This window comes from Ochotona princeps, chromosome 5 (genome assembly GCF_030435755.1).
Source record: "Ochotona princeps isolate mOchPri1 chromosome 5, mOchPri1.hap1, whole genome shotgun sequence".
Taxonomy (NCBI): domain Eukaryota; kingdom Metazoa; phylum Chordata; class Mammalia; order Lagomorpha; family Ochotonidae; genus Ochotona; species Ochotona princeps.
In genome coordinates this window covers 8241371-8267137 of record NC_080836.1, presented here as the reverse complement: position 1 = coordinate 8267137, position 25767 = coordinate 8241371, and the positions used below count along the sequence as shown (strand labels likewise).

Below are 25767 nucleotides of genomic sequence, written 5' to 3'. Positions count from 1 at the left end.
GTACACAGAAACCAATTTTTAAAGACCGTTGCCAGTTTTATTAATCTGGCCCAATTTGCTATCAAAATTGGCAAAGAATCACCAACTCTGTTTCTTGGCCTCATTGTTAAGGCTTTTTAACTTTAGCTTTTTCCTTTGCCTCACTAAACAGTGCTTGCAGGCTTCAAATTTGAGCCATTGAAGAATCAGGGTGTGTGTGTGTGTGTGTGTGTGTGTGTGTGTGTGTGTAGCATTTGAAGATGCCTCTGTTTTTTTTTTTTTACCTTCACATAATATATGGTCTTCTTTCTAAGGGTTTATCTTTAATGTATTTTTGAGGAATGCCAAAAACAAAAGAGGTGGGCGTTAACCTTAGGCTCTATTCAGATAATTTTCTTTTGGTGAGAAAAGGTCTTTACAGAAAATAATAAATGCATAAGAAAAAACCATTCACTGTGGATCCAGATGGTGGATGTAGACCACTGATGCCAATTTATTTGCCATCCTGTCCAGACAATTACCTCTGTTTCCAAAAGGCAGAAATTTGTACCAAGAGAAGACTAATGATGAGTTGAGGGTAAATGAGGGACTCAAAGGTGGTTTTGATGATTTTTGTGCAATATAGAAAATGGTTGTTACTTTTCTATATTCAGGCCTCACCCATCTCTATATTCCTCAAGTGGATCTTCTTGTCACCAGTCTTTAACCCTCGTTACTCTGTATTATCCTATCCTAGATTCTCACTATTCATACATAAATATGGTGAAAGTAATTTCCCAAAGAAATGTAATTGTTGGGTTGCAGAGTCATGATCTGAAATTAGACTGGGTTGGAATGCAATGTCCAGCTGCTGTTTAAATACGCTATGGCTCGCATGATGTGCATACATACATGTGTACACACGTAAATTCACACACAAAGCTGGGTTATGAGTTTAAGGGCTTACCCATCCATTGCTGGACTCTCATTATTTTCCCCTCTACAAAGCCCCTTGCAGATCAATATTTGTTCAAATATTCAGCACGTGTTTAACTCATTCATTCCCAGGGGGGTTACCATGAACTACCCTGGGAGTGCTAGAGCCTGTCTTTTCTAATCAGGGATATATATATATATATATATATATATATATATATATATATATACACACACACACACACATATATATATATATATTAGTTCCAATGAGCTGGCTGAGGAAGTCAATAAATTAGTGTGTCTGTTAGGAAGACATTGCTTAGAGTTGGACAAGATGAGGAGGGTTTAATAATGTCTAAGAATTGACTGAGCTGCACTTACATATCATGGTTTCCTGAGTAACAAAATTTTCAGGGTGATTTAGAATCATCTTGTGCAGTAATGTGATTAGGTATTGAAAGTTTAGCCCCATTGCAGGCAAAGAAGAATTGAAATCTCCCAAGAGAAACACATGTCTGGAAGTGAAAATGGCAAATCTGTTGAGGGCTGAATTGACAGGAATAACATCTGCACAATGGTTCAACTGTCTCCTCTCCTTGATTTTAGTGTATGATGAATAATCATTTGCATAATGAGCTTTTTAAAGTGAAAGGATGTCATTTCTACTTAGCATTAAAAATTTTTTCTCTTCCACATTTTATCATTTTTCCAAGTTTATTCTATATCATAGCATTCTTTCATACAGTTAGCTCTGTTGCAAATTCTAATAAATTCAGAACCTCACTGATACTATACATCACTGACCAGCAGCAAGGGACTTGTTGATTGGATCCAATAATCACACACATCAATTACAGACTCACGGTCAATAGCTGGAGTTTACTAACAGAAAAAGACTTAAATACTGAGGGTCATTATGGCATAAGGAAGGAGGGTCTGAAACAGGATGTGTTGTACATACTAGCCTGCAAGGGAGCTCAATTTAGAGAACATAGTTTTTAAAGCAGGCAACTAATAATTAGAGTAAATTATAAAAAATACCTCTCTTTGATATGTTTTCTGAGCTTGAAGATCAGGGAGTACCTACACCATGTTTTTTTTCTGTTCCAACTGCTTCAGGGCATTTGTTCTGAGTTCTTGGAGCTTTCTCACAACATTACAGCTGGTTATGGGTTTGTACCGGTAAGGTCACCAATTGTCCCACCATAGGTGTGTGTGTGAAGTTGGGCTAGAAAGGTGGGTATTGTTACATGGGGGAATGTTATGTAGGAGTGAGGCACACAGGATTATAAAGAAGTGGAAGTAAATTGAGGGAAACATTTTTAAATTACTTTTATTCAAAAGGTAAATCAGATTTATGGAGAGAAGGCAAGACAGAGAAAGTTTGTCCATCCGCTGGTTCACTCCCCAAATGGCTGAGCTAATTTGAAGATACAAGCCAGGAGCTTCATTGGCTTTTTAAAATAGTCAATATTTTATTTTTAATGTGCTTTTTAAATTTTTCTTGTTTTCAAGATGTGCTTATTAATTTGAAGGGAAGAATGATGGAGAACAAGAGTGAGTTCTTCCATCTACTAGTCCCTGATTGATTGTGACAGCCAAGCCTGCTCCAGGCCAGGCTGGGAGCCTTCTGCTCTACCTAGCTGTCCTTCAGAATGGTACCTCTGCTGCTTTCCCCGGCACATTAGCAGGAAGCTGGATTGGGAGTGAAGCCAGCAGGAATTGTACTAGCACACTGACCTGGATGATGGTATCTTGGGCAATAGTTTGACCTACGGCAGCACCACAACCTCTTGTTTTTGATCTTTCTAAAACTCTCTAATGCATCATTGCTATCACTCCCAGCTTCTCTCACTGCAGAAAGTTCTAACCCCCTTCACTGTGACTCTTACTTTTTTCTATCTCCTATGACAACAGTTTTCATATTCTCTAGGTAAGCTAAGTACTGGCACGCCATTGGTGATTTTACTGTGTTTGGATGTAAAGCCTCCTATAGCAATGAGTTTTGGAAACATGGTGATCTCAGCTTTTTTGACAAAATCGAGTGCAAACAACAAGTCACAAACTTCTGCCCTCTGCTTTTGGGGACTCGTTTTTTCACCCTGACCATCTAGTAGCACTTCTAAAGACACTCTATCTGGACTTAGCTGAGGTCAAACACACAGGAAAAAAATCCCATCTCTGTTAGATCATTTCCACCAAACCACTTCTGCAGGCTGTTTAAGCAGGTAATCTTAGCAGGTGTTTTCACAGAAAACCACATTGAAAGGTTTTTTAAAAAAAATGAGAGTAGAACTTTTGTAAATCAACTTAAAGAAAGAAACTATTGCAAAAATCATTATTTTGTATTTGAGAAGCCTGAAATAGAACTGTAAGAAAGAGAAAAAATGATGAATAAATGAGAGGGAATTTTAAGTGAAAATCAATAAATGGAAAGAAACCTATCATTACTGTGTCTTTATCTTTTCTCTCAACAAAGATTTTCTGAAGTTATATAACAAACACTAAGTGCTAGGGGAAAAAACACAATAGGAGCAAAATCCCTGCTTCTCCCGAACCCTTTATTTCTTCAACATGATTAGCAGATTACAATGCCTCATGTAATGAAGCTGGATCAAGTCATTGATAAGTTAGATTGGAGGGAGGAGCAAAGCAGTTAGCTGTGATGGAAGTAATTTTTTTAAGATTTACCAATTTGAAAGCTAGAGTTACAACAAGAGAAGGATAGAGAGGGGGATGAGTTTAGAGAGAGAGAGAGAGAGAGAGAGAGAGAGAGAAATGCATGTATTGGTTCACTTTCAAATGGTTGCAACAGTCAGAACTGTTGGACTAAACCCAGAAACCTTATGCATTCTTCAACATGAGTGGCAGAGATCCAAATACTGAGGCCATCCTATACTGCTTTTCCCAGGCAGCCACAATGTGAACCAGCACCATTATGAAACGTGGGTGTCTCAGGTGGTGAATTTTCCCAATATACCACAATGCCAGCCCCCAATGAAAGTATTTCTGACCAGAGAACCAACAATACACAAGCAGCAGGAATCCACCCTACTTGATAAGATACCTGATAATGAGGCTGCTGTATCGCATAGAGGAATACTTGTATTTGATGCCTGGTTCCAGGTCTGGGTTCCAACTTATTGTTAATGCAGATCCCAAGAGACAGCATCGATAGCTTGAGTAACTAGAGCCCTATCACCATGAGGAAGATGATTGCTTAAATTTGGTTGGCATAGGCATTAAGTAGAGTACCAGTTCATGGGTTTCTGTGTTTGTTATACCTCCTTATATACTACTTTCTATCAATGCTTAGCTGTTGGCAAACAAATAACTTTCTTTTTTTAACTATAAAAAGATCTATTAAAAGATATCATCATGAAAAAAATGTATAATTGATGGTTGCCAGCCTTATGCAGAGGTAGAAATTTCCAGTGTAGGGATCAACAGGGGACAGAGAAAAAAACCTGAGGTTGGTCCACTCTGATCCTTAACTGAGGAAGCTGTTCTGAAGATTCTAGCCAGGCTCACCCTTCATTGCCCTGCTTGGTAAAGAGAAGGCTCAAGTTGCAAAATTTCGAGACTGCTTCTGGTTCTGGAGCCTTGGGACTCTGGTGTAGGGCTAAGTCATCTGCAAAGAGATCTGAGGCTTGTGTGAACACATAGTGACATGGACTGAAGTGAGCCCTATCCTCCAGGATGGATTTTTACCTTTATGGGGATGAGATGACATAGGCAGCGACCTTCATGTTGTAGCAAACAACAGTAAAAATGGCAGTAAAGCATTGGTGATATATGGTGAACCATAAATCACAGCCTCGTAATGGTCCTTTTAGATTCTGATTTTTGTAACAGCTCACTTTCAGAAAAGACTCACTTTAAAACAGCTTCTTAAAATTATACCTTGAAAATACCCTACCAGACCAATGCACCTATAAAGTTATTTGGAATCCAGCATTGTGGCACATTGAGCTAATGAGCCAGCAAAAATGCTTGGTTGCTCTGCCTGCAGTCCAGCTCCTGGCTAATGTGTCATCACAGGTAGCAGAAGACCACCAAGTACTTGAGGCACAGGAGACACTTGGACTCCTGGCTTTGGCCTGAGCCAGGATAATCTGTGGAAGACATTTGGAGAATGAACCAGTCAGGATAGTATTTCTCTATCTCTCTTCCTAGCTCTGTTCTTGTTCTTTCATGTTTTAATTATTTAATTATAAATATTTATTTACGCTTATTGGAAAGACAGATATACAAAGAGGAGGAGAGACAGAAAGATCTTCCATCCACTGATTCAACCCACAAGTGACCGCAATGGCTGGAGTTGAGCAGATCCTAAGCCAGGAGCCAGGCGCAGGGTCCCAAGGCTTTGGGCCAACTTCTACTGCTTTCCTAGGCCACAAGCAGGGAGTTGGATGGGAAGCGGTGCTATTGGGACATGAACCAACACCCATATGGGATCCTGGCGAGTGCAAGGCAAGGACTCCAGCTACCAGGCCACCACACCAGGCCCATTTAAATATTTTATTTTACTTGATTTAATTGTATAATTATTTTCTATGATACAATTGTTTTTCAAATAAAAAATACATTTTTTAAAAAAGAGGACAACCTGATAGTAGGAGTTTTGGAAAAATGCAAACTTTTTTTTTTTAAGGTTTTCTTTTTATTGGAAAGGCAGATTGATAGATAAAGATCTTCTATCTGCTGGTTCCCTCCCCAAGTGGACTTCATGGCTGAGTGTGAGCTAGTGTTCAGCCAGGAGCTGGGAGCTTCTGCTGGGTCTCCCACACAGGCGCATATTCTCAAGGCTTCGGGCCATCTTCCACTACGTTCCCAGGGCAAAAGCAGATCGTTATATGGGAAGAGGAGAAGCTGATACATTAGCTGGTACCCATCTAGGATACCAGGCAGGCAAGGCAAGGATTTAGTCACTGAGCTATTGAGCCAGGCCCTGAAGGTAGGGCATTTTTAACGAACAGAACTTTATTGACTTAGAGTTTTGGAGTCTGCAATGTCCGGTATCAAGGTGCCAACCTCTGAGGAGAGTCTTCTTGGAGAGTGGAAGCTCACTCCTTATAACTCTTTTATTACAGTATAAAAACCACCCAGAAGACTGACCTCTCTTGGCCTATTCATCTCCAAGCAACCCTCCCTCTTAATATCATCTCAGAAGAATTGAAATCTCAGCATGAGTTATGCAAAGCAGAAAACAAAACAAAACAAAGAACAACAACAAAACATCTTAATACCAGCATGAGAGTGCTTACAGTTTCATCCATGTGAAAATGGCTTGTTCTGGCTTTTATGTCAAGACTAGTATTTCTGCCTATGGCCCCATTCTTTCCAAATTTAGTCCTCATCACGAAAGTCTAAAAAATGGGCCTTGGAACACTGCACCTGCTTGGGAGACCAGGAGGAAATTCTGGCTGCTAGTTTTGGTTTGGCTCAGTTTTGGCCATTGTGGCTGCTTGGGAACTGAACCAGTGGATGGAGGATTTTTCTGTTTTTCCCTTTTGTATCTAAATCCACCTTTCCAATAAAAATAACATTAAAAAAACACAAACAGTGAATAGGTAGCTCTTATTATCATTATTATTTTTGAATTAGCTAATCTGGCAATAATTTGGCGTATGATGTTTTCTAATGCTGTAACATTGTACATCCAATTATCTATTTCTAAGACTCACCTTCTCTGTAAAGGGAGCTATACCTATATTCATGGCATTGTTAGGAGCAAATGTAATGATGTTTGTTGCTATCTGTTCATAGCATGTGGTAAACGAACCAATGAGGCAGGTGGATTATCTCTGTCTTCTTGGAATAGCTCTCACTAACAGAATTGGGTCTCTCTCTCCTCTATCATTTTAGACAACTGTGATGACCCTGTAGCATCTCTGCTCTCTCCAATGGCTTTTTCCAGTTCCTCAGACCTCACTGGTTCTCCTAGCGCAGCACAACTCAACAGGAGAGTTGGTAAGTAGCAACACTCAAATCCAAAACTCAAAGGCTGAAAAGGACATATTGGTACATGGAAGAAAAAGTGTTGACTTTGTTCCCTCCAAGGCACAAAATTACTATTTAAAAATACATGTCTGCAATTGTATTGATTTATATCCAATGTCAAAGATTAAAATGCACAGAGATATGCAGAGAGATAAGAATGCTCCCATCATGTGGGACAGACTGGACTAGTCTGCTATACATACTGGCAAACCAGGGTAGGCGGTGGGCTTGGTGGGGGTTATTGTGGGTCGCTCTGACTAGGCTGCAGCTCCCACTGGTTGATGCAAGGGCCGAGTATGTGCTGGGCAGAACCAAGCTGGACTGCAACACCCATTGGTTCCAGTGCAAGTCGGGACTGAAAACAACCAACCCAGCAATTGCAACCATCAGCTGATCGTGGAGATGGACTGTTTCGGGCCCTGTGCTTGCTAGAACACACAAGAATCTGGTCTGGGAATACCTCAAAGTTTCCTTGGAGATCTCCCCAATCGAACTGCTGGACTCAGAACCCTAGCCAAGAAAAGACAGAGGACAGAACGAGTCAATCAACCACCTCAGCTATGTGTTGGCGGCGAAATACTGGGCAAATGAGGACTCTATGATGGACTGTGTCAATCAGTGGATTCTTGAACAACCTCATCGAGCTGGGAGTGGCGAAACTGGCAGCAATTCATAACTGGAAAACTATTAAAACCACTTGAGCAAGTATCTCAGAGCATGCCCCACATCCAGGACTTGTGGTGGGTGGGAAACTGGGTGGGGCTTCTCCCTCAATATCCCCTTTTACCTCAGATACATGAAGGAAACAATATGGACATAATAGTCTTACCCTCTTCCCTATAGCCCCTGAACCTTTTTTTTTTTTTTAACCGTAATTAACTATGTAAAGATTGTCAACAATACAATTAAAAAAAAAAAGAATGCTCCCATCAGTTAGTTCAAGTGTACCAGCTGGTCTGTTCCCCACATGCCTGTATCAGCCAGTCCTGACTTACTCTTGGGTGAGAGGAACACGTTTGATTGAACTATCACGTGCTGCTGCTTCTTAAAATGTGGATTAACATAATTCCCAGGAGCTCTGACGTGGGACACAAGCAGCCTAATCAACGTCTTAACCGCCGGGTCGGGAGCCTGCCTTCAAATTCACTTTTTATCCATTGAAGAGATCTTTGTGAAAATACCTCTTGGTGAAAGTGCTTTCTGTGGCCAGAATTACAGCACAGTAAGTTAAGAGGCTGTCTAAAATGAGTGACATTTCAAGTTGTGGCCATTCCATTTCTGATCGAGCTCCCTGATAACATACCTGGGAAAACAATCCAAGATGGCCCACGTGCTTGGATCCCTCCAGCCACATGAATGACCCTAATGAAGAGCCTGCTTGTTCGCTTTGCTCTGGCCCAGCTGTGATTGTTACAACCCCTGAGGACTGAACTAGTGACTTAAAATCTATCTGCCTCTGCCTCTCTTGTATAATACAGGCAGACCCTTCAAGTCAAAAACAACAATTACAAATCTCTTGAAAAATGAAGTTTTTATTTTTATACTTTATGCAAGTAACAGAATAGCTATTGTGACATACTAACATGCTAATTCTATAGCAAGAGTATTTATTAAAAATTTTCTCAAGGACGGAATCTCACTTTAAAAGTAACATCTTTTTAAAAATATATATACAAAATATTCTATTCACAGGTGAGAAAATAAAAGTGATGTATAGTAGTTCTGCCAGCTACAAGCAATGATAATAAAGTGTCTGGTGTGTTTCCAAAACACATGATGGGAAATAGGTAAACACTCTTAGCCACTCCCTGGTGTGAAGTGCCTTGACTACATGCTAAAAAAAGGAAAGGGTACTAGTTAATTCTGTGGAAAAATGGCATAACACATGAAGCTGGGAGGCAGATCACCATTATCTTAGTTCAATCTATATAATTGTGCTTTAAGAAGGATCTGTCTTGAGCCAGGCACGGTAGCCTAGTGGCTAGTGTCCTCCCCTTGAATGCACCATAATCCTATATGGGTGCTGGTTCTTATCCCAGAGGCCCCACTTCCCATCCAGCTCCCTGCCTGTGGCCTGGGAAAGCAGTCGAGGATGGTCCCAAAGCATTGGGACCCTGCACCCACATGGGAGACCCAGAAAGAAGTTCCTGGCTTCTTGCTTCGGATCGGTGCAGCACCAGCCGTTGTGGTCACTTGGGGAGTGAATCATCAGACAGAAGATCTTCCTCTCTTTCTCTCCTCCTCTCTGTATATCTGACTTTCCAACAAAAATAAAATAAATAAAAAAAATAAAAACAAGTGTCTGTCTTTGCCAACTATAATTCATTTTGTGGCAAGAAATCTTTCGATCTGGGCTTAACATGTCTGGGCTTCAGAGAATCACTTATGGTCAGTGGGAAGTGTAGGGGCTGTTGGCACAGAGTGAGGCCACTGAGCTGTGAATTAGAACATATGGAAAATGAGGGGAAGGATTGAAGTTATTTAATATGAAGTTACTTAAATGGCAAATAGGAAGAGATGCTATTGACTCCTTGGCAGGAGTGGTTTGTGCATCTTTTTTTCCATCCTTTTCATCTACATAAAATTTGCAATTACATTTACCCCTGTTCCTTGGAATTTTAACCTTTTTGCCTCACTTGATACATATATATTTTGAAATGCTTGTTCATTGAAGTTTAGAGGGCATGTTTCCGGCATGAAAATGTTGCTGCCGTGGTTAGTTGGATATGCTCTGTGATGACATTTCAACTTTCTATCCTCATTCATGGATGAAGGGCTTGCAGCTGCTCCTTCCTCCCTGGCACAGAATCTGTGCACATTTGACACCTGTTCACCCTCAGATGCACTGGGGACCAAACATTTAAGACTCATGAAGGATTATGAGAGTTGCTTCTTCAATTTTGTGCCATCAGGATATCCAAAGGAGATGGGAATTACAAACAGTACAGGAATCAGGGCTCATTCATTCAATTAGCATGATTTCAGCCGTCTACGGACTTGTTCCAGGCAGTGTGGGGAGCACACTAAAGATCCTAATTTCACTAGAAATACCACACTATTGCTCATGTAGAGCAGCACAGTCTCTCAAAGCAGAGGTGATTGGGCCTGGTATCCTGTGGAAAGAATCTAATCTTTAAAAGACATAGATATACACAGAAATCATCTCCACTTTTGGAATGTCTTTTATACTTCTGTCATCCTTTCTTAGCTGCCCCAGGCATAGCTGGTATCAAATACTGTGCTTTCCTTGTATCTTCTCACGGTCCTTCACTACTCTGAGTATGGACACAGGAGAACATTTTTGCTTCACCAAGCATCTTGGCTTCTATGAAGAGCCATTGGTGTCCAAACCAGTACTTTAACAGCTACCGTATTAACACATTTAAATTGAGATGTACCATCCTAGATTTTCCTGTTTGTTTCTTCTATTCTTAACAGTATGTCATTTTCAATCTGAATCTCAGGAAGGGGGCTAGTGGGGGTGGATATTAAAGCTGGCTAATTCGCAACGCATAGGGAACCATGACAGAAATTTCAGATGTGTATTTTTATGTACACCTCAGTATCTCCAACACACCTGATATTCTTACTTTTAAATAAGAGGAAACAAGTTACAAGGGGATTAATCACTGGCCAAAAGAAACACAGCTGATTTGTGGTAGGGACTGATTTGAATACAAGTTACCTGATATTGTTATTCATGTTGATCTGTGATCTTTATGTGAATAAAGATGTATTTCCTATAGGAGTTACATATTCCCAGGTAATGTTTGCAGTTCAAAATGAGTTCTTGTTCCAACCACAAAGACGGGGTTTTCAGACCCAATGAGAGAAAGAATGATTTGTTTATCTTGGTATTCTCAATGTTCTCCAAATTTTAGTGCAGCCTAATATGCTTGTGGGAAAAACATTTGATCTAGCTACTCGAACAGTCTAAGCCTCTTAGATTACTGGATCAGTCATACGTCAAACTGAGAGTCACAGAACAGAAATCTTCTGCAATTTCTAAAGCCTTGGGGCCTTGTTTCACATGGAGACAAATCCACATGTGTCAGTCCCTGTTCGGCTGGACTAACTGAAAAAAAGAGAGGGAGAAAAGTGCAATCACATAAGTACTTTTGCTCACTTGCTAATGACATGATTTCAAACGTCACCCTTTAGCGCAAGAGTGGTAGAGCCTCCCTTACCCCTCAATTTGAATGGTCTGGTGTGCAAAACCACAGTTCTATTCCGATACAGTGAGACTGCTGTAGGGCACATCTGACATTGGTAGAGTTGAACCTTCTCACAGGAGTCAGAGTGAAATAATGTGCCACAAACTGGGCTGATTCTTCCATCTCCTGCACCTCACTTGGACTACTGGGTCACTTGGTTGGCCAATCTGTGCACTTAAATCTTGACTTCAGAAACTAGGTTTGAGGGTCTGGTATGATGGCTAATCCTGCTTTCAAGCACTAGCAGCCCATATGGGCACCAGTTTGTGTCCTGGCTGTTCCATTTCCAATCTAGCTCCTTGTTTGTGGCCTGGGAGAGCAGTGGAGGATGGCCTGAAGCCTTGGGTCCCTGCACCCATGTGGTAGACCCGGAGGAAGCTACTGGCTTCTGATTGGGCTGTTGCAGCCATTTAGAGAGTGATCTAGTGAATGGAAGATTTTTTTCTGTATCACCTTCTCTTTATACATCTGACTAATAAGAATATAATTTTAAATGAAAAAAAAAAAACCCAAATAAATGGTCTTCATGGAATCCCAACAAACACAATGATCTCCACTGTAATTACTGGATCTGCCTCAGATCCAAAGTCTTCCTTTATCTAGGAGCCTTACGCAGTACCAAGCCAAAGCCTCTACATCTTCAGAATCTGCTCAGGAACAAAACGAAAGTACCAGGGCTTCACTCCACAGCTTCTTTGCTGCAGAGGTTCCTTGCTCAGATATAGATCCTGCTAAACACAGATGCTCAGACCCAAAGGGGAGGAGCAGAATCCCCCACAGTGCTTCAAACATGCTGTAGGTGTCCTTACTACCCATCCACTCCCCGTGTAGTGTTAAATATTTAGAGCATGGTCTCTCTTGCTTTTTCTATTATCATCAGTAGGTAAGGATGAGAAATCAGACCTGGGCTGTAGAAGATTCTGTAGTCATATATTCTCTGCGGGCCAGTTGGTTCTCTCTGCTTTGTTTATGAGCCAATGGAATTTAAAATTAGGTGCAACTCTTGACTGTCTTGGAACTCAAGCAAGCTACCAAGAGCAATATGAAGGATAAAATGCTTTTAGTAAAATTGCTAGTTAGTACTGCCAACTGGTCCCTGGTAGATGCAGGTGCCCAGGTAGATGCCCTGGTTTAGTACTGCTAACTGGTCCCTGGTAGATGCAGGTGCCCAGGTAGATGCCCTAGTAGATGCAGATGTCAATCCCCCACATTGAACCCCACTAATTATATGATTTAGAAAAAGCTGACACCCTGGCTGCATGGTTAAGTGCATTTGAAAACCTCTCATTTAATCTAACTCTCGGAGCAGACTGGGTCTTGAATCAGGTCTTACAGCTTTAGTACAGTGTCTCCTCATTCCATCTTTTCCCCACAAGTCAAGTAGGAAGGCTGAAAAAACACTAAAAATAAATGAAGAAGCATCCGAAGTAGTTTGGAATCATATGTTTGAAAAACTATTGAAGAAATTCCACATGCCATAAAATGTGAGATGAATTTTTTTTCACTTTTATGTTTCCATCAAATGGATCTAAATTTAAGCTTCAGCGTTTACACGAAGCTTTTTAGTTAATAGCTGTTGAGAATTCATTCACAGTTATAGATGTACCATTTTACGTAAGACCTTCCACTTTGCAGATACACATATGTGTGTCTCTGTTACCACCCACCCCTTTTAATACTTCAGAGACATGGAGCTCATTGTGTGTCTTTAGAGCAATTAGGAAAAATAGGTGCAGGCTACTCTCATCATTTTGAAAACACATTTATTTTATGCTGAAAAGAACAGCATGTTTGTCATGGCAACCATGGCAACCCTGGGTGTCCGACCCTGTTGATTGTCTTGCAGGGAGAGTCTAACTTCAGGGACAGAGTGGCAGGCCATCAGCACAGGCAGAGAACCTCCACATAGAAGCCCAGACTGCAGCTCTTGGGCTTAGAAGTTCCTTAACAAAATGTGTTAATGAAGGCTGACAACAACCATCTCACTCTACTTAATTTCCAGAGGATTAATAAATTAAGGTTCTGTGGGAAAACAGAAGATGTGATTTTTTTTGACAAATGTAATGAATATCTTCACAAATAATAAATGCACATTTTAAAAATTTCTGATTTGACTTGTTTTGGGTTGGTTTGATTCTTGTTTGATTTTCTTTCAATTTTTATTTCTTGCAGAGAAAAGTTGTTGTCATTTAAATTTTTACTCCAACCTTTAAATTTCTTACTAATTTAAATTTTTACTAAATGCTAACTAAAATAAATAAAGGACATGCCTTACGAAGCCAAGTTTTGGAAACTTAGCAGTGAAAGAGAAGCAGATAAGGTTTGAAGACTTGTGAAATGCATGCACAAGAAGCCAAAATTCTATCACCATACTACCAGCTATGACATTGCTGCTTCCTGTTAAGATTACTTAATTAATGAATCACAGATAAATATGGAACCAGCACAATGGCTCAACTTGGTAATCATCCATCTTTAAGCACCAGCATGCCATATGGGCCCGGGTTCATGGAACAGTGGGTCTGATTCAGTTACCTACTTGTGACCTTGGAAAACAGTGGAGGATGGTCCAAAGCTTTGGAACCTGGCACCCATGTGGGAGATCTGGAAGAAGTTTCTGCCCCCAGGCTTTGGATCGGTTCAGTTGCAGCCATCACAAATATTGTAGCCATTTGGGGAGTGAAACAGTGGATGGAAGATCTTTTTCTCTCCTCGTCTATACAAATATGCTTTTTCAGTAAAAAATAAACAAATCTTTAAAGAAAGAAAAGAAAAGGAAAATAATAATGGGGGTGGTACAATGTCTTAGTGGCTAAATCCTCATCTTGCATGCACCGGAATTTCATATGGATACTGGTTTACGTCCTGGCTGTTCCACTTCACATCCAGCTCCCTACCTGTGCCTGGAAAAGAAGTAGAGAATGACCTAAAATCTTGGGACCCTGCGCTCACGTGGGGGGTCCAAAGGAAGTGCCAGGCTCTGGCTTCTTATTGGCTCAGCTGCAGCCATTGCGGCCACTTGGGGATTGAACCAGTGAATGGAAGATTTTTGTTTACTTCTTTCTGTAAACTTGCCTTCTTCATAAAAATAAATTAAAGCTTAAAATAAGATTCTCAGCTTACAAAAGAAAGGTATGCTGATTACAGAAGACAAAATTCCAGAATGATAACATTATTTATACTTTCATCATTCAAGAAATCACCATGTAAATTTATTTTTTATTATTTTAGTATTGTTAAAAACATTCACATTAGGGGCCCAGTGTGGTCGCCTAGTGGCTAAAGTCTTTGTCTTGAACCACCGGGATCCCATATGGGCACTAGTTCAAATCAGCAGTCCCACTTCCCATCCAACTCCCTGCTTGTTGCCTGAGAAAGCAGTCAAGGACAGCCCAAAGCCTTGGAATCCCATACCCACGTGGGGAGACCTGGAGGAGGCTGAGATTTCCAAAATCTTTATCACTTCTTCCCTCCTGGATCTTTGTCTTACATTCCCTCTAGAAATGGCTGCATTTGCTCAGGGGTCCACCCTGCCATCTCTGTGTTTAGCAGGTTTCTTGACCACCTCCTGGGACACTATATATGCTGTGCTTCCATTTCCTTGTGTGAGGTTCCCTTAATCACCACATTAGACATTTGCGCTTGTGTCTCCGGTGGACATCTGTTGCATGAAGTAATGTATGAATGAATAATATCCTTTAGTCACCAAGTCAGTGTCATTTCAGCTTTTTTTTTTTTTTTTTTTTTTTTTTGCACAATGAAATGCCTGGCCTATGATAGCTTCACAGTGAACATTTACAGAGACAAGGATAGCAGAGAAAAGAGAGAGAGGAAACAATACAGAAATCTGAAGGAAAGGAAAGAAGGAAGCGATGGAGAGAGAGGGAGAGAAGGAGAAAAGAAAGAAACCCCACAAGGCATTTATGTAAGTTGTAGTGGCTAAGGAAGAAAAGAAAAGGTATGAGTGGTATGGCCTTTGTAATGAATCTTAGGTCATGTCAGGAATTCAAATGGAGAAAGAGGAAGAAAAGTGAGCCAGGAATATGCCAAGGGGTTAAGGACAGGGTCAGGGAAAAGTGGGGTCATTATATATTTTATTCTCTGACACTTGAACATTGTAACAATGTAGGGCATTATTAGCACTCTGTTTGTGTGTCTCTGCTTTCATTCAGGAACTGGTGGTTGGTCCCCAGCTGACTCCAATGCCCATCAGTGGCTCCAGGTGGACCTGGGAAACCGAGTGGAGATTACAGCAGTGGCCACGCAGGGAAGATATGGAAGCTCTGACTGGGTGACGAGCTACAGCCTGATGTTCAGCGACACAGGACACAACTGGAAGCAGTACAGGCAGGAAAACGGCATCTGGGTAAGATCTGTTCTCTCTCTCAATGCACAAACTGCAAGTGCTCATAGTAACCAGTGAACATTTCTGTCATCTGACCACACCCCCAATGTCAGTAATTCAGCCACTGTGGAGTGCACCTCCAGGAATAAGACACATGGCAGTGCTGTCTCCAGCCCTGCTGACTCCCCAGGAAGCTGCAGTGTCTCCTGCAAAATCTGGTTTTCCATTCCTGGAAACAGATAATTCAGAGAATGAATCTCAATTTTCTCATCTGTGCTGCCTGGATAAATATATGGAGAAGTGTGCACTGTCTTTTAATTTCATGGTCCCAAGAACTTTCTGAAGTATAATTGTATATCACTAAATCTGTGAAGGATATTGTGTTGACTCATTTATTGATCTGCTTGTTTGTGTAATATATGCCAGGCATTTTTCATACACAACCCAACAAGCTTAGTTATTGTAACTTTATCAGAAGTTTTTTACTTCTGAATCCTGGTGAAGGGGGAAAAAACCCTCACAATTTAAAGGATTAAAATATTGTGACTCTCTGGTATGTCTTGAAGTGTGGTGTTGCGATTTCTCCAGCCTTGTTGCTACTGCTGTTGCATTGTGAAGCCTGCTTTAGCTATTCGTGGTTTCTTCTGTTTCCATATGAATTTTAGCCTTTTTTCTACTTCTGAGAGGAATATTATGATTTTGATTATAATTTTATTGGTGTCATATTGAATATGTGAATCATTTTGACATACAGAGTTTGATATTAATACTTTTGCTTCATTAATTAGGACAATTTTTTTCTATTTGTTCTTCTTTTTCTTTCTTCGGTGTTTTGTAATTTTCATCATAGATAACCCACACATCGTTGAGTTAATTTATTCCAAGCTATTTAAACTCATTTCTAGCAATTGTGAATGGGACTGATATTATAAGTTCTTTTCAGCTATGGCAGTGTTTGTATATACAAAAGCCATTGAGATTCCTGTGCTGATTTTATATCCTGTAAGTTTATCAAACTCTTAGGACTTTCAGTAGTCTTCTAGTGGAATCTTTGGCTTCCCTGTAATTTGCAGAGATAATTCGATGTCCTCTTTTCTAATGTGTAGCCCTAAAGGCTCTGGCTGAAGCTTCCAGAGGCACACTGAGTCACAATGATGAAAGTGAAAATATAAAATGTGGAATTATTCTGTCACTATAGATACACTTCAGTTTCCGGATGAAGGACAGTTTTTTTTTCGTCAAAATTGTAAAATAGAACTTTCCTTCTATAGTCCCAAACCCCTAAACTCCCAAGGCTGCCTGAATTATGCAGTGAGGAAAGAGATCAAGGAGGGTAGAAGGCAAGTCACATGCATGCAGCTCTAGAAGCTTGTGCACTGGATAAGAGACCTATTTTACTTTTGGAGACTTGAGTTTGGTGAAAATCTCACCCTTTTTCTAAATGTACATAAAATGGGAAGATTTGGTCATCGAGAGCACATTCTCTCCTTGTGAGAATCTTCCTATCTTCCTAGGTACCTTCCCCCTTACATCATGGACAAAGATAATGCCAAATTACCGTTGTCTAAAACTGCATGTGTCTGTGTTGACCTCAATTCTTCTGGAAAAAAAGGACCTGTTTTAGATTAATTGCTATTTTTCCCATTGTTTATCCATCCCTTGGGTTTCTAATAGAAATTAAGACTAGATAGAACATGAAAGGCAGATGGGGCAGACTATGCAATCTTTAGAACTTTGCAATCATCGTATTGATTTTGGGTTGCTTGTAATATTAGGTTGCAATAGCTTTAGTTTTTCTTTACTTAAAAATAGACTCTGTGGGGCTTGGCAGCGTGGCCTAGTGGCTAAGGTCCTCGCCTTGATCCCATATGGCCGCTGGTTCTAATCCCAGCAGCTCCACTTCCTCTCTGTCTCTCCTCCTCTCAGTATATCTGACTTTGTAATCAAAAAATAAAATAAATCTTTAAAAAAAAAAATAGACTCTGTGGGACTTTTCTGTTTTTCTCTCCATCTTGAAGTCCCCATAGTTTTTGCAAGTTTTGGTTTCACTTGATTTTGAGTTTGAAATGAGAATTAGCTATGCTTTCCATTTTGTAGAACAATCTTCAGGTTTTGTCTTAGAAGTAAAGGTGAGATAATTTGATTTCACTGGCGCTTCCAGTCTGAACTGATGTTTTTCAGAAAATTCGTGGTTTTGGGTTATTTTGTCTCAGTTTTTAAAAACTTCCAGTCTCATTGTTGTCGGGACCAAGCTCCCTGCTTTCAGTCAGCCCTCTATGCCAGGCTTTGTCTCAGGATGATGTTTCTCTGAGCTTATGCTCAGCTGGCAGCAGCCACTTTCACCTTTATCCTTGCTGTTGATTTACTGTGCTTCCAAACACACACACACACACACACACACACAATACCACTTTGTGGTGGATCATACTTCCCATGCATGCATGTATGTGTAAATAGAGTTCTCTAGGTTTTTCAATTGATTCCTCCCTAGTTCCTAGCTAAGAATCTTTGGATTACAACTGCCTTGCAAGTTACAATGGAAACTGCAAGAAAAGAAAGATGAGGCTTCACTGTGAGTCCAGCTTAGAACAGTAAAATTAAAGTCCCTCATAGCTCAGCATTTCCCCCTGACCCAAGTTGTTGTAACCCCACAAACACAGCTCTGCAGAAAACGGGTGGGGGATCCACTGACAGGCCTTGTGAAAACAACAGCTGGCTTCACCCCAAACTAGTATGATTCCCTGCAGCCCTCTGAATACACATTTATCCCCAGAGAGTGCCTGACTGCTTTCAATTGTTTTTCCATGATTCATACTAGAACTTTGCAACATGAGTTCTCATATCTTTAAAGAATAACACTCTCACACATTTACACATGTGGCGTTTAAACACATCACAGTCAATGTGTTGCCTTCAATATTAATATTCTTGAGATGCTTTCCAGGCTAGAGCAGATATTTTGCTATCTTCCCCCCTCCTCCCTACACACACACACACACACACACACACACACACACACACAGCCTTTGCATTTGTGGTGGGATAGGATTCTGCAGCCAATATCAGAGTAAGAAAGATTACTGCTTAAAATCAATTTTCATAATCCATCCCTATTAAATTACTATTATTATTGGGAGGGAATAATCTTGAAGGCAGAATAGGGTAAGGACACACTTTAAACAGACAGAGAAACATTAGCCAGGGTGAAGCAGAGAGGGCATATTCCAGAAAATTGGACAGGACAGACTGATGGCAGAGGGGTACCTGGAGACTGATAGACACAGGAAAACAGTGGAGACAACAGTGTGTTGTTGCAGTGAACAGATACCTCAGCTGCATTCAGTGAGCACTGATCTGAACTTGACCAGCAGTTGGAGCTCTACCAGCAACCAGGTGGGAAGGGGATTCTCCAGGAACTCAGAAGGTGAATCCAGACCAAGAACTGCCTGTCCTGCTGATTGGTTTGATTTGACCAGGAGCAGAGACAGAGTGACAGGTCCCAGATGGGTGGTTCAGGGAAAGGGTAGAATTCACAGCCCAGACCTCCACTAGAGCTGAATTGAGCACTATTTTTATGTAAGGAGGCAAAGGCTATGGGACAGGACTATACAATGCTAAGCTGGGAGTGAATTCTTTTCAGGCTCAGTGAATTGCAACGACATGGCATCCTATAGGTTCTACTCAAAATAGGTCTAGATAGCCCTAACAGCCAACAGATGAAAAACTCCATGAGTGGCACATCAGGCACCATTTTGTATAGTGTGGCAAAGGCTTTAAGACTGCAGGGATGACAGTGAGCTGGGCATGTGCTGAGCTGGGAGTAAACTCACTGAGCTCAGTGCATTGCACTGGTCCCTCAGGGAAAATAACACTGGCTTTGGCATCATGCAGGTCAAAATAGGTCCATGTGGCCTTCAGACCTAACAGCCAACAGATTCCAACAAGATCAGCACAACCAACAACATAGTTACTTAGGGGACACCTGGTATCTCCCTAATCCTTGGAAATGCTTGCAAAGAAGTAGGGGAACGGTTGTATAGACAATGATACAGCCTCAGCACAGGATTGTAGGAGGTAGAGAGTGGTGAGCCAAGAGCTGGGACTACGGAGACCATGGTGGAAAACTAACATAAGAAGCAAGGCAAAACTCACTGGAGGGAGTGACACAAGTGACTGCAAACAACAAACCATGTACCAACCACAATAAGTAAAATAGAATTGTTGACCTTTGCGTGATACAGCTTAGAAACCTGCCATAGGACCTGGCGCGATAACCTAGTACCTAAAGTCCTCACTTTGCATGTGTCAGGATCCCATATGGTCACCGGTTCTAATCCTGGAGACTCTGCTTCCCATCCAGCTCCCTACTTGTGGCCTGGGAAAGCAGTCGAGGACGACCCAAAACTTTAGGACCCTGCATCCATGTGGGAGACCAGGAAGAGGTCCCTGGCGCCTGGCTTTGGTTGTGGCAGCTACTTGGGGAGTGAAACAACAAATGGAAGATCTCCTCTATTTCTCATACTCTGCATATCTGACTTTCCAATAAAAATAAAATAAATGTTAAAAAGAAAAAAAAAGAAGAGTCTGCTAACCAGAAGTACAATGACCAGGAGCAAAAGAAGAGACAGAGGCACAATGAATATTACTGAAGGCTCTCCTGCAAAGCAGCAAAAGTCTTTGTCAACCTCAGAGTTAACTGAGGAATACATTGAGAAAATAGGGGATAAAGAATTCAGAAAAATCATAATAAAGCTTACTTATCAACAATGAGAAGCACATATAGGAGTCAAAGGGATTTAAAGAATATGTCACTCAGGAAATAGCAGCATTGAAACAAAATCAAGCTGAATCATTGGAAATGAAAAATGCAATAAAGCAAATTAAAAAATCAGTGGAAAAATCTCAATAATAGAATGAAGAAGTCAGAATTAAGAATCTTAGAACTGGAAGATATTTCTTATCACAATGGGGAAGCAATCAAAAAGTTAGAAGCAGAGCTGGGTCAAGCTAAAAAAAGTGTTCAAGGATTAAGACACAATTAAAAGGCCAAATTATAAGAATTATGGGAGTCCCAGAAGATGTAGAAAGAGAAGCTGTGTTATAAATGTATTTAATGAAATAAGAAAGAAAAATTTACCTAATCTGGAGAAAGAACTGGGAAACAACATCCAGGAGGGGCACAGAACTCCCAAAAGGGTTGACCAAAAGCAACCTTCACCACCACACATGATAATCAAGCTCTCATCAAACATAAGGAAAAGGTCCTTAAATGTACTCATGAAAAAAATCAATTGACTTATAGAGGAACTCCGATCAAACTCACAGCTTACCTCTCACAGGAAACTCTATAGGCCAAAAGAGAATGGACTGACATATTGCAGATTCTAAAAGTGAAAAAATTGTCATCCCAGAATAATGTTTCCCAGCAAAACTTTTCTTTGTCTTTGAAAATGAGACAAAATTCTTCAACAGTAAATTTAAAAGAACATGCCTTTTCCAAACTTACCCTACACATGATACTGAAAGATGCTCTTTTGACAAAGAAGAATAGCACTAATGAAAACCAAAGGCAAATGTGAAGAACATCCCAGTCAAATAACAACAGAAGACTGAATAAACAACCCATTTAAAAAATGACAGGATCAAATCATTCCCATTGTGAATGGCTTAAATTCATCAATGAAATGTCAAAGATTAGTAGACTGGATTTTCAAAATGAAACACATCCATTTCTTACCTATATGATACAGATTTCACCAACAAACATCAGTGGAAGCAGTATTTCATAGATACTGTAGTTTTTGCTTTTAGTTACATTTCTTCAAAATACTTTCTATTAAATTGCTCACTGACTTATAGATCACACAGTGGCATTGTTTTATTCATTCAGAACTTTGGTCCTCTTCCATTCAACAGGTTGTGTGTGCATAATTCTTACTCAGAAATGCTGAAGTTGCTTCTTGGTGTGTGTCATACACACGGCACCTGTGTTGGATCACAGGTGGGAACCTGCTCCCTCTGCCTCACTGAGCCAGACCAGCTTCTCCCTGGGTCATATGCAGAGGAAAACCTGCCCAAGAAGACTCAGGCTGACACTGTGCACTGTGAGGACTGCTCCACTTCCAATCCAGTTCCTTGATAATATACTTGGGGTAGCAGGAGAATGGCAGAATGTTTAAGTCTGCACTTAAGAGGCAGGCTGGGATGAAGCTCCAGGCTGCAGGCTTCAAGTTGGCCCAGTCCTGCAACTCTGAATTTAAAATGAATAAATATTTGAGAAAACTCCAGGGCTATGTCTCCTTCTGCATAGGCATTTTAACATATTATTAACAATTTCTTTATATACTTCTTTCTTCCACATAATGTGTTCTCTTTCTAAAATGGGTTTGCCATTTCATTAATAATTGATGAAACAGTTAAATGACAGCTTAATAAATGGCTTTGTCATTTTTATGTAATGAAAAGCCAGATTATCCTGTAAATTCCACATCCTCTGTCCTGGGATCACATGCGGCCACCAGTTCTAATCCTGGCAGCCCTGCTTCCCATCCAGCTCACTGCTTGTGTCCTGGGAAAGCAGTCGAGGATGGCCCAAGGATTTGGGGCTCTGAACCCATGTGGGAGACCTGGAAGAAGCTCCTGTCTCCTGGCTTTGGATTGACTCAGCTCCAGTCGTTCCAGCCACTTGCAGAGTGAATCAGCGGGTGGAAGATCTTCCTCTCTATCTCTCCTATTCTCTGTATATTTACTTTCCAATAAAAATAAATGAATTTTTAAAAAAGAGTGGTACTGGGAAATATGACCAGGTACTTTGATATGAGCTGTAGGAGTCTCAAGCGGCATCTTAGCCTCTGTGTCCAATTCCTTCTCCCATAATGTTAACTTGTTTGCATTTGTAGTTACAAATTTAAACATGTTTGTATATAATTAAATATATGTGGTATATATATTTATGAACACATATATTTAAATTTTAGCATATTTCATCCTGATTTCTTCTTAAATACAAATTTTGATTTTTCTTTTTGAAACTTTTAAAAAACTGTGATAGAAGGAACTGTAATATTTTTGTTCATTGTGCAGTGAATTCTTTGTGTTGCAACCAGATGCAACGTTATTGACAATATGGCATTTTTTCACAATCACTTTGAGGTTGTATTACTAGTCATCAACATCTTTGTAGAGTACAGCAAGTGTAGACAGAAAAGAACATGGTTTCTATTGTCCTCATGGACGCTGCCTGCTTTTGGAACCCTGTCACTCCAGGTCATGGCATAAAGACAGGACAACCAAGCTGGATTTAAACATTTGCACCGGAGGTGGCATCAACTTTGTCCTGTATCCACAGCAAGTATGTTTCTGTAAGGACATGTGGCGTTTGGTCTACCTGTAATTCACTGGCACCATTTGGGGCTGTTGCAAATGGATCGTTGGGATGTGGCTTGCTTTGCTTGTCTTTTTTTCATTTTCCCCTAAATCTACCTTTCTCACTTAAGAAATAATTGTACCAGCAACATATTTTGTGTGTTTAAGTTTTTTTAAGATTTATTTATTTTTACTGGAAAGTCAGATATACAGAAAGGAGGAGAAACTGAGAGGAAGATCTTCTGTCCACTGATTCACTCCCTAAGTGGTCACCGTGGCTGGAGCTGAGCCAAACTGAGCCAGGAGCTTTGTCTGGATCTCCCACACAGGTGCAGAGTCCCAAGGCTTTGGGGATATCTTTGACTGCTTTCCCAGGCCACAAGCAGGGAGCTGGATAGGAAGCAGAGTGGCCTGGATTAGAACTTGCATCCATATGGGATCCTGGCATGTTCAAGGCAAGGACTTTAGCTGCTAGGCTACTGCACAGGGCTCTTGTGTGTTTACTTTAAGAGCATTTGTTCTGAAAAATTTATGAACTCAATCATGCAAAGAAGAGATTATCTTCAGAGAAAGATCAACTAATAAGGTCCCTGGAATTAATCATGAGCCCCACTCCAACGTGAGAACTGGGGCTGAGATTTAAAGAAAGACATTGGGACGTAAGCCCTTGTCCTTCCCACCAGCAAAGAGCATTCACAAAATAGAAACTAGCTACTTAAACACGGAGAGGCCAGCTACTTTAGTTTAAAATGGAGCAATTACAATTCTTTGAGACAACTTTAATTTTTCCTTCTGTAAGCTACATGACCTCTGATAAAAGGCCACATTAAAATTTGGGGAGTGTCTTGCTCCATTATCCTAGATTTTATTTGATTTCCTTATTTAAATAAAGAAAAGAGATAAAATGAAAGAATTAATCTTAGAAATTGTAGGGCATGACTTGTTAGAGTGCTTGGGGGACTGGATAATGATAAGGGAGTTGAATTAATTGTGCTTTTTGTAGAATGACATTTGTTTATCAGTAGATGCTGTTTTGTCATTAACCTGTAACATTGTTCTGCAGATTTAGATAAGGAGATGAGAAGGGGAGAAAAATTTGTATTGAAACAGAATCTCTTTCAATTTAAATATCCTTAGTCAAACTCTCCTTTCTGAGTGGGTTTGGACCATGAACTTTGGATTTAGGCCAAAGCGAGCTTATGAATTGTGTCACCGTGAGCAGCATTTTGTCTCTCTGAGCCCTCATATCTGCAAACAATATTTCTTAAACCTCCATCAGAGTGAGCCAATGACTTACTGAAGTTAGTTATGTGGATGTTCCCAACATATATAAAATGCTGAAATTCATAGTACCTGAATCATTTTTTAAAGAAAATTTGGATACTGACAAGAATGTGTCAAAATCCCAAAAGGGACCTCTCTGCCCTGGAGTGTGCAATCTCAAATGCCTTCAAATAACCCTGCCCGTGATCCCATGCTTTTTCCTGGGATAGGGGCCATTACAGGTATTCATGATATGCAGGTACCTGAGAGTGAGAGGGTTCAAGGTCTCTGGGTCTTCCAAAGGAGTTATCATTTCCCCTTCTGGATGCTGCTGCTCTGTTTGCCCCCAGCATAGATGATGCCTTTCCATCAATATCCATGTTGACTGAGAGGCATGATGGAGAACATGAGTGGGTCTGGGCACAAGGATATCACCTGCAGGACTAGGAATCTAGTAACAAACCTGTTTTAAGATACGTATTTTGTTGTAGTCCTATCTCAGGTGTATCTTTTGACCATTGGTTTAAAATAAAATCAGAACTTGGTTGAGGATGTATGCATTCCGCATTGGCATCTTGTTGAAGGTCCAATCCAGACTCTCAAGGACCGTTTATGATCTCTCTTTCTTTCTCTTCTCTTAACACAAGATCACATCAGAGCCATTGGGTAATTGTTTCAGAGTAAATTTGCTATCATCAAAGAATATGAATGTGTCTGTGCAGCAAGTGACGGAGTTTGACTTCCAGAGGTATAAGCTGATTTCACAATTTGTGTTACTGCTGACATAGATTTCTCAATCTCTTCACTAATTACAGATAAAATTAAACAAAGGGTACCACGCAAGCAAAGCCCAGATCCAGCAGGTTTCAAGAAATGATGGAGTAGATACATCCCCAAAACATATTTTTAAGTTGCACATAAATAGATTTGAAATGTCTTGGGGAGCATCCCCGCCATGCTCAGATGACCTAGAATCTCAGAATCTGACTTTATTTGGAAAGTGATCTTGGTTGGTGTGAGTGAAGACTGCAAAGGGAACTTGATTTAGAATTCAGGCAGGCACTATTCCCGGCACTTGATATCTGTATCCGAAGAGAAGACAGAGTCACACTGGCAGTTCATGTGAAGAAAGAGCAGAGACCGGATTGATAATGCATCTGCCAGGAGACAAGAGAAACTCAGAAGAGGCAAGGAAATGTTCTTCACTAGAGTGTCCTGAAGGCCTTGTCCCTGCCTGCAGCTCCATCTTGAACATCTGCCCTTTAGAACCAGGAGAGGGCATTTTCAGCTGTTTTAAGCTCTCAATGTGTTGATGATACTTTATGGAAGATTTGGGAAGCTCATACCCTTTATGCATAGGTTCATGGCATCTCCTAGGGCTCAATACAGAACACTCAACTGCTTTGCTGGGATTTTGGCTGTAAGGTTGCAAAGGGCAGCTCACGCACAAACTCTCCTGGTACCAGTACACACAGCACAATGCTACTGCCGGCTCTTCATTTCCATATTTCTAAATCATTAAGTCTTTGCTCATTTTGAGACCGTCACCTAGATATCTTCAGCAATCCTTCCACACGTCTCATTTCTCCCACCTTCATGTCTGGAATGCCTTTAGTTTTTTATTTTTTGCAAAATGCAAAATCTAACTCCATGCCCCAGTGATAGTCCCATTGATTCTGC

At 40.6% G+C, this 25767-nt stretch overlaps 1 protein-coding gene across 1 annotated transcript in view; it reads left to right on the top strand.

The window, feature by feature from the left end:
* Nucleotides 1–25767, top strand: part of LOC101519617 (contactin-associated protein-like 5) — a 384664-nt gene that overhangs the window by 50821 nt on the left and 308076 nt on the right. The window contains exons 3-4 of the mRNA XM_058664176.1: nt 6766–6870; nt 15287–15480. Of these exons, the coding sequence (XP_058520159.1) occupies nt 6766–6870; nt 15287–15480 (299 nt within the window). The remainder of the gene's footprint in view (nt 1–6765; nt 6871–15286; nt 15481–25767) is intronic.